Source organism: Pectinophora gossypiella, chromosome 26 (genome assembly GCF_024362695.1).
Source record: "Pectinophora gossypiella chromosome 26, ilPecGoss1.1, whole genome shotgun sequence".
Classification (NCBI taxonomy): Eukaryota; Metazoa; Arthropoda; class Insecta; order Lepidoptera; family Gelechiidae; genus Pectinophora; species Pectinophora gossypiella.
This window is the reverse complement of record NC_065429.1, coordinates 6,735,519-6,744,156: the sequence shown is the minus strand read 5'-3', so window position 1 is coordinate 6,744,156 and position 8,638 is coordinate 6,735,519. Positions and strand designations below refer to the sequence as shown.

At 36.3% G+C, this 8,638-nt stretch overlaps 1 protein-coding gene across 1 annotated transcript; it reads right to left on the bottom strand.

Annotated features, from left to right (window-relative positions):
• Nucleotides 1-220: 220 nt before the first annotated feature.
• LOC126378314 (myb-like protein X) lies at nt 221-8,560 on the bottom strand. Its single transcript, XM_050026507.1, has 4 exons — nt 5,191-8,560; nt 3,290-4,889; nt 1,338-1,602; nt 221-511 (listed from the first exon to the last, which is right to left on the bottom strand). Exons 1-4 carry the CDS (start codon nt 8,558-8,560, stop codon nt 221-223), a joined length of 5,526 nt encoding a protein of 1,841 aa, XP_049882464.1.
• Nucleotides 8,561-8,638: the final 78 nt, after the last annotated feature.

Genomic DNA, 8,638 nt, shown 5'->3' with positions numbered 1-8,638 from the left:
GCGGCAAATCTACAATAAGTTACGTCAAAAAAAAATATGGACGCTGATCTACGGTAGTAGTAAGTCTACGTATGTTGAGCTCCATAAAATAGAGGTAGAAGTGACCGGCCTTTCTGACGCGAGCTGATTGGCCTGCGTGGCTGAGTAATCGAGTTATTAGATCAAGTAAAACAACCTTTTAATATTTAATAAGTAATTTTATTTTTATGTTAACAAAATTTCAATATTCTTTTAGTAGCTCATTGAGAAGAGCTACAATGAATACCAATTCATCTCTCGTTCTGTCCACCTGAGTAACATGCTTCATAGAATATTTCACATAGTTGTTTTCGGCTCCATTCAGTGCACTGTCTTCAACCAGGCCTACAAACCTGGTCGCTGCCAGGTGTAGTAACACTTCCAAGACCTGTTTTCTTTTAGGACGAGATAAGTAAAGTTCTTTTAAGTTCTTATACCAATGCTGGCTTCTGTATTTTGTTATTATCGATATGTGTTTTATCGCGTCGTGTAACTGAAACAATAAATTGGTTATCTACCTTATTATGTTTTTTTTTATAACCTTGATACAAAATACAAGACGGTCATAAGACCTGTCTTGCTGTATGGTTCCAAGTGTTGGGCGATAAAGGAGACAGATCTTCTTCTATCGTGTGGGGGAGGTGGATTACCAACCTCAGCAACCCCGCTGTCAGGGTTATTATAGAGCCGCCAAAGGCCTCATGTAACGACTACTAACTTACATCAGTAATTAAGTAATAATCTGCCTTCCGAAGCACAGATCATCTTAATTTCGGACAATCAGGTGATCAGCCTGTAGTGTCCTAACCAAACTAGGGATGACAAAGTGTTTTTTGTGATATGTCCCCAACGGGATTCGAACCCGGGACCTCCGGATCATGAGCCCAACGCTCACCCACTGGACCACAGAGGCCGTTAGGAGACGGATGAAAGAAGAGTACACGTCACCGATTTCACGAGATCTCGTGTAATTTTTCGAGATCAATCCCGAAGCATAATATTACGAGATCCCATTCGAGATTGGACGAATCTCCTTGAGTTATTTTATGTTTTGATTATTCACAGGATCCGCTTACCTAACCAGAAGATTTAACAGGTCCGGATTTTTACAAAAGCTACTGCCTGTCTGCCCTTCCAACCCGCGAAGCGAAAACCAGCCCAATACTGGTTAGATGCTTGATGCTCTTTGGTCTTTGACCTCCGAAAATGCATTTCTCGGGAATGTGGGTTTCCTCACGATGTCCACGACGTGTCCAACTGTGCTACCACGGCTCAATAATAATGTCCTACAAAATATTTAAATGTAAAATGTGACTTACATCACTCAAGGCATAGTCTATACCCTCCCAGAAAGTAACGAAGGCATCCAGTTTTTGCTTCATTCCACTCCTGGATAACCAAGGTCTTTCCGAAATCCTTCCCTGGTTCCTTCGGCCTTTTGGTCTCAGTCCTTTGGCGTCCGCGGATCTGAAGAATTCCTCTTCAGTTCTTATGGAGTCCTTCACCGATTCGAATAGGAAAAGCACGTACTTTAGAAGTTGTAAGTCTCTTGGGTGGATATAGCCGTCGTTTTTAACGCTTTGTCTGAAAAAAAAGCAGTTTAGGGTGAATATTAAAATGTCAAGTTTGGTGGCGAACTTGCATATTATTTTTTCGTGAAAAATTGGGTTCCGACATACTTTCGGATCCTTTTGGATCCTTTTTCATGTCGGAACCCAATTTTTCACGAAAAAATAATATGAAAGTTCGCCACCAAACTTGGCACATTTTGATATTCAATCTTTAGTTTCTTTACGCTTCCAATTTTGCCGGACAATGGTGGACCTTCCCCTTACAAAATAAAGATGGCCCTGTACAGAATTGCCTTTGCTTAACCTTCGGATTTCATGAATAACAAATATAATGCATCTTTTATCTATGTTTTTGGGTATAAATGATGACCCTGGTTATTATAACCAGGCACAACACAACACATCTTCCACCTATTATTAAACTGATCAAAATAAAGAGAAGCAATATAGGTAACAACATAATTCTATACCATATCTGATCCAAAAATCAAGCAACAATTATTTTGATATAATGCGTCTCTGGCATTACATTATGTTTTGAATAATGTTGTACCCGAGCAATGATAAAATAGGTAATTATCAGGTTAAATTTGTACAACGCCACCTATAGTTTTTGTTTTTTTTGTTTTCTAATGTACCTCATTATTTCTTTTTTAGCTTTGAAGCTTTAAATAGTGTAGTTTTCACTGACACAGTTGGCTCGACCATTATAGACGGCGATACTGCACCACCCATCATGTTGATCTAACAGAAAGCTCGGAGAGATGTACTTAGTTCATCTTGCAACGGATGGACTCCACCACGCTGCTCCAATGCGGGTTGGTGGAGGTGTTTTACGGCTAAGAACCGAGACCAACGGCTTAACGTGCCTTCCGAAGCACGGAATCATCTTACATTTTCGGACAATCAGGTGATTCAAGCCTGAAAAGTCCTTACCAAACAAAGGACAGTCTCACAAAGTGATTTCGACAATGTCCCTTCTGGAATCGAACCCGGACCTTCAGATCGTGAGCCTAACGCTCTAACCACTAAACTACGGAGGCTGTTATTAATTTAATTAAAGGTGATATGGTCGGTTTATTTATCGCAACGCACGCGATATGTACGGTCACGAGCGTTAATATTTATACACTTTGGTACCATGTCACATTAACTTTTTTGACAAATTGAACTGTAAGTCTCACTAAATGTCAAATATGTTAGTGCGACAGAGTCCTACAGTGGGTACATTATATTGTTCATCACTGTACCTCTGACTATCCCAATAGCTGTGAGCGTATCTATGGGCATATTTATGCAAAAAAATGTCAAAAAAATATATTTTTATGATGAATTGGGTAGTTTCCTAGGTCAAAGATAAATTATGAAATTCTGTTTACTAAATAAAGACAGATCTAAAGGTAATTATAACACATAATAACGGGTTCTTACCGCGTTTGAAGCAGGGATATGAGACTCCTGATATTTCGAAACTGTTGCACTGTTGTTATTATGTGTTTTAATTATGATAACAGCGTAAACTTAGATCTAAAGGTGTGTGATGAATTTTAATAAAGAAAAATGTAGAAGCGCGATATTTTGATACGTTTTTCGATGACGTCACAAGTTACTTTGTCATACAAATTCCATATTCTTTCCGTGTTTTGACGTTTGGAAACTACCCTAACCCTCAATTATAACTCAATGAATGATTTACTAACCCCATTTCGACAAGCTTTCTCAGGGCGCCTCTGATGTCAACAGTCGTCCCTAACCAGTCATAGTTTTCCAAAGCTCTGTTATCTGCATTCAACATGTCAGTTAACACTGACACTTGAGTTTCCAATTCTACATGAGCCTTCTCAACTCCAGACTTCAAACTCCGAACCACAGGCTTGTCTTCATTTACATTCTTATCATTTTTCTTCTCGTACTTTTTCTCCAGTTGGTTCAAAGCTGGAAAAATGTACGTAGCGTCAGTAATGTCTAAAATTTCTCGCATAGTATTTATCATTTCCGCTTTGCTTTCAGTTTCATTAAATTTGGACTCTGTCACGTTTACTTCAGGTTTATCTTCACCAGTTCGGCCTATATAGTATAACTTTTTATCGAAATCATCGTAATGTCCTCTTGGGCCAGCGTTTATTAACTTTTTATTCAAATATAGATCTTCTATGGGACTGTTCACGTACTCTAAACCTATGATCTTCTTTACTATGTCTTTGTACAAATTTTTAGATTTCCTCTTCTGTTTTCTATTTTCTTTTATCTTATCGAAAACAGTTATGAGAGTTCTGGTCAGTTTTTTGTTGTCCTTGTCGAAACGTGGACTCAAGAGGGACTTTAAAGCTGCAGTTAAATCTTCTTTAGGACTTCTGTTTCTTAGATGTTTATTATAAACTCTTATTCGAGCTTCTGGCTCGGGAATCGTTGGTATATCCGGTATATCTGTAGTTTGAATATTAACATTAAAATTATAATAAGGATCGCCGCTTTTATCTGTAAATGGAGCATTAATTGGGAACCGCGAGGTCATTTCTGTTGGGACGCCTGTCGTGGTTTTAACTAAATGGTAATAACCAAAGTAATTAAACCTATGCAGCATTTCTCTTACGTGATCTAAGTGTGTTTTTGGAGGATTATCGTGCAACATAGCGTGGTATGGGTGACTGTGTTCTTTTGACCCTGGTATGTGTATTGTGTTTTTCTTTTTCTTTTTGTTTTTACCTTTCCTCATATACGGGTTTTCGTCCCGGAACAGAAACTCCCTTTCTGGCTCGTCATCTTTTGCTTCCAGAAGGGCTTTTACGATCTTCTCGTCATCGATTCTCTGTCTTTCTGCATGTTTGTCATCAACTTCGGTGTCTCCGAGGAAAATTTGCTCATTTTCTTCGTCAGGCACGACGTATTTATTTTCAGGATTGTAAAATGCGTTCTCTGGCGCGTAGTTGTAGACGGGAGCGTAATGATTCTCTATAGTTTCATCTGATTCAAGAAAGCCCTTTTCGCGTCCTTCTTTTATTTGTCTTTCTATTTTTGTGTCGTCATCTTCGTCGTCGTTGCGTACGATTTGGCTATAATCATCAAATGGAGGAGCATATCTGTTAGCTGGATTGTAATAGGCATTTTCTGGTGCATAGTTGTAAACTGGCGCGTAACTTGGTTGTTCCATTTGTGTACCAACGTCATCATTATTTGGGTCGTTCTTTTGGTCGACTTTACCATTCGTTCTTTGTACATTATTTCTGTCAAACAAGGGTGATTTCTTGCTCTTTTTTTTAGGTTTACCAGACATCTTAACGAACGGGTCTTCTCCAGGCACTAAAAATAAAATTATACTTAATAATGAATGGTTTACATCATGAATTGGGAAAAATAGCAGTTTTCGTACTAATTGATTATGCAGTGTTAGTGACACCGTAACGAATACTAAGGAGGATAATACAGCTAATGATTTTTAAATGAGGTCAAGTGAAACCCATCACAAAAGTATGGAATTGAAAAACAATGAAATAATTCCACACGATATGATAATGAATCATCTCCCAAAGTTTTCGTTAAGGCATCACTAACTGTATTTCTCGCATGGGCAAAATAACGAATAGAAATCATTAATACTTACAAACTTCAAAGACTGACCACTCTTTCGCGATGTTGATACCAAAAGGTTTAATTTGAAAAGACAATAAATCCGTATCCTTTGTCTTATTTTTCTTAGACTTTGTAGTCCTATTTTTAGTTTTTCTAGAATATATATCGATTCGCTTGGCTTTGTTCAGTTCAATACGCTTAGTTAGTTTTTCTTTGAAAGCCGCTCCGTCGTTTACGATGTACACTTGATTATTTTTTATTATGACTGGTGCTTTTGCCATTTCTTCTTTGTCTGAAGCTACCATTGTTGTGGATTTTGCAGTTGAACGCATAGTTACAGTAGATCTGTTCTTAATTCTTTCAGTTTTCCCTTTTGGTAAACGTTTCGCCTTTGATTTGTTAAGTAAGCCTGCGGATTTCTTTTTCTTCGTTGTGGGATCTGTTGGCCAATGCACATATCTAGTTTTCGCTCTTATCATTTCAATCGTCGACTTCCTTTTACCCTTTTTCGTAACTGGTTTTTTATCGTAATCTACAGTGGTGTGGCCGGGGTACCATGTGACGTGAATCGTTCTTGCTTTGACTATTTCTTCTGTTGTTGTTTCAGTGTTATCACCTGCAGTAGTCCGTTTTATTTCTTTAGAATCGTACCCCGTATCACTCTCTATTTTTTCGGCAATTACATCTCCCATCTTAGTCGAATTATCTTCTTCGGAAGTGTATCTTGCCTTATTTGCTCCTAACAGAGTTGTTTCAGTCGTCGGATTAACCTTTGGAGTATCTTTGTTAACTTTATCTGTATTTATCGTATCATCTTTATTTACGGTATTTATTTCTTTAGTGTTTTCATCATGACTTTGTTCAGTAAGATTCTTTTTAATCTCTTGGGTCGTTATTGCAGACGGTAATAGTGGATTCGTTAAGTCTTCTGGTGTTGCTACTTGTGTACTGTTCGCTGGGTGGTCTTGAAGTGAAAGTGTTGTGGGCTCTGAATCTAATTTCTTTTCACTGTTACTGACAGCTTTTGATTCACCCTCGAGTCTGTCACTTGCATGTGGTTTTTGCTTGGTCTTGTTTTCTTTGTCATCATTTTTTTCATTTGATTCTGATTTTTCTTTACTTCTATGTTTTTTATCATTCATAATTTCACTTGACGTATAATTTTGGTTGTTATGATGTTTTTTATCATTGATTTTTTCACTTGACATAGATTTTTGTTTATTGTCTTGTTTTCTATCGTCTGTTCTTTCACTAGATTCAGGTTTTTGTTTATTCTCATGTTTTTCATTGTCATTATTTTCATTAGAGTCAGACTTTTGCTTAAGCTTCTCATTCTGATGAACGGATTTATCACTTGATTTTTGTGTATTCTCATGTCTTTCACTGTCGTCGTCCAATTTCTCATTTAATTTAGGATTTTGTTTATTTTCATGTTTTCCATTGTCGTTTCTTTCCTCCAATTCCAGCTTTTGTTTATATTTGTCGGTTTTTTCCTCCAAGTCAGACTTTTGCTTGACCTTGTATTTTTTATCATAATTTTTTTCATTGGATTCAGATTTTTGTATATTTTTCTGTTTTTCAGTGTCGTTTCTTTCACTCGATACAAGTCTTTCTTTAGTCTCACGTTTTTCATTGTTTTCTTCATTAAAGTCAAACTTTTGGTTGACCTTGTCTTTTTTATCATAATTTCGTTCTTTATTTTCATTTCTTTCACTTGATTCAAGTTTATGTTTATTATCATTTTCTTCATCCAAGTCAGTCTTTTGCTTTACCTTGTATTTTATATCATCAATTTTCTCATTCGATTCAGATTTTTGTTTATTTTCCTGTTTTTCATTGTCGTTTTCTTCATTTGATACAGACTTTTGCTTGACTTTGTATTTTTTATCATAAATGTTTTCATTTGATTCAAGCTTTTGTTTGTTTTCATGTTTTTCATTAACTTTTTCTTCGTCAAAATCAGGATTTTGCACCTTGTCTTTTTTATTATAATTTCTTTCACTTGATTCAAGTTTTTGTTTATTCTCACGTTTTTCATTGTCGTTTTCTTCATTTGATTCAGACTTGTGCTTGATTTTGTCATTTTTATCATAGATTCCTTCGGTTGATTCCAGACTTTTTTTGGCCTCATCTTTTTTATGGTCGATTTTTTCACTTGATTCTAATTGTCTGTCATTAGTTCTTGCTATTAATTTATTAACGACACTTTTTTCGTCTTTTTTAGCAGGTTTTTTATTTTTATTACTAAAGGTTTTTAGGTCGTCTTCAATTCCTACCGGAGGTTTGCGAGTGTCACTAGTCATTGATTCCACTCCATGATCTAAGAGAGATTTGTCCCGTTCATCTAGATCTTTATCATCATTGTCGTTAGCGTTTCTTCTACTATTTTTAATAGGTTTTGAAATATCTTCAGCCGCTGTTGCATTTTGATTAGTTTTATCGTTAAAACTATCAATCTGAGTATTATTTTTGTCCTGAACTGACCGATTTTCGTTTTCTTTGCGGACATCACTTCTGGCACTATCATCAGACTTACCTCCATCGACGTTTTCTGTGTTTTTAACTTTATTTTCACTTTTAAGGCTTTCACCCTTCACTTCAGATTTCTGTTTTTTATTCCTATAGTTATCGTTTTCATTTTCACTGTTTAGATCACTTTGTTTATTCTCCTCTTTTTTTGTATTTTTTATGTCATCCTCTTGTTTTTGAGGAGAATTCTTAAAAATATCCTCTCTAGTTATATGTAGTGGTAATTTCACTTTAGGTTCATCATCCGTTTTGTTTGTAGGGTCTTCTTTTGGTAAAGGCTTGTTTTCTGACCCGATAATTATCTTTGTTTCATTTTCCCTTGTTGACGCAGGATCGCCGTGTTTTGCTTTTATAGGTATCTTAATTATCCGACTATTATGAGTCTTCTTCTTCTTTTTCTTTTGGGGTACTATTTGTACTTCGACCGATATGTTGTCTGTTGAATTTTTCAAATACTTAGCAACTTCTACTTTCGAGCTTGAAGTAGTAACTTCCTCAAGTTCTGGATTATGAGCGAGTTCACGTAACGTGAAGTCTATTGACTTATCTTGTACTCGTTTTTTGTCATCTTCTTCGTCTGTGCCCCGTCTGCTTTCTCCTTTCGTTCTTCTGCGCAAAGTCTCGGCTTCTTCTTTTAAAAGTTTAGAGACGTATGCACTTTGTTTATTAAGTTGGTCTTCTGATACTTCTGTGCTGCCTTTAGCTGCATCTTTGGACTTTACCTCTTCTAGTATTCGTCTGGCAATCGTCTCAATGAATTCCCTTTTCTCTTTAGCGGGGAGTAGATCTATATATCTAGTCTCGAAACTGTCATTCTCCTCAGCAATTGTGATGATAGCATTAATGGAAATGATTAACAATATAAGTAACATTGTTGGGGCCAAGACATTTTATAAAAAAATCATTTTTAGATTTATTTTCCACTGCCAGTTTGATTGGAAACGAGTAGA

What these genes read in the sequence shown, in the direction of transcription:
- LOC126378314 (XM_050026507.1), bottom strand. Translation starts at nt 8,560, where the DNA reads ATGTTACTTATATTGTTAATCATTTCCATTAATGCTATCATCACAATT. An exon ending in AGAAAGCTTGTCGAAATGGG is followed by an intron (nt 1,603 to 3,289) that starts GTTAGTAAATCA and finishes CTTTTTTTTCAG; the next exon opens with ACAAAGCGTTAAAAACGACG. An exon ending in TAGACTATGCCTTGAGTGAT is followed by an intron (nt 512 to 1,337) that starts GTAAGTCACATT and finishes TTATTGTTTCAG; the next exon opens with TTACACGACGCGATAAAACA.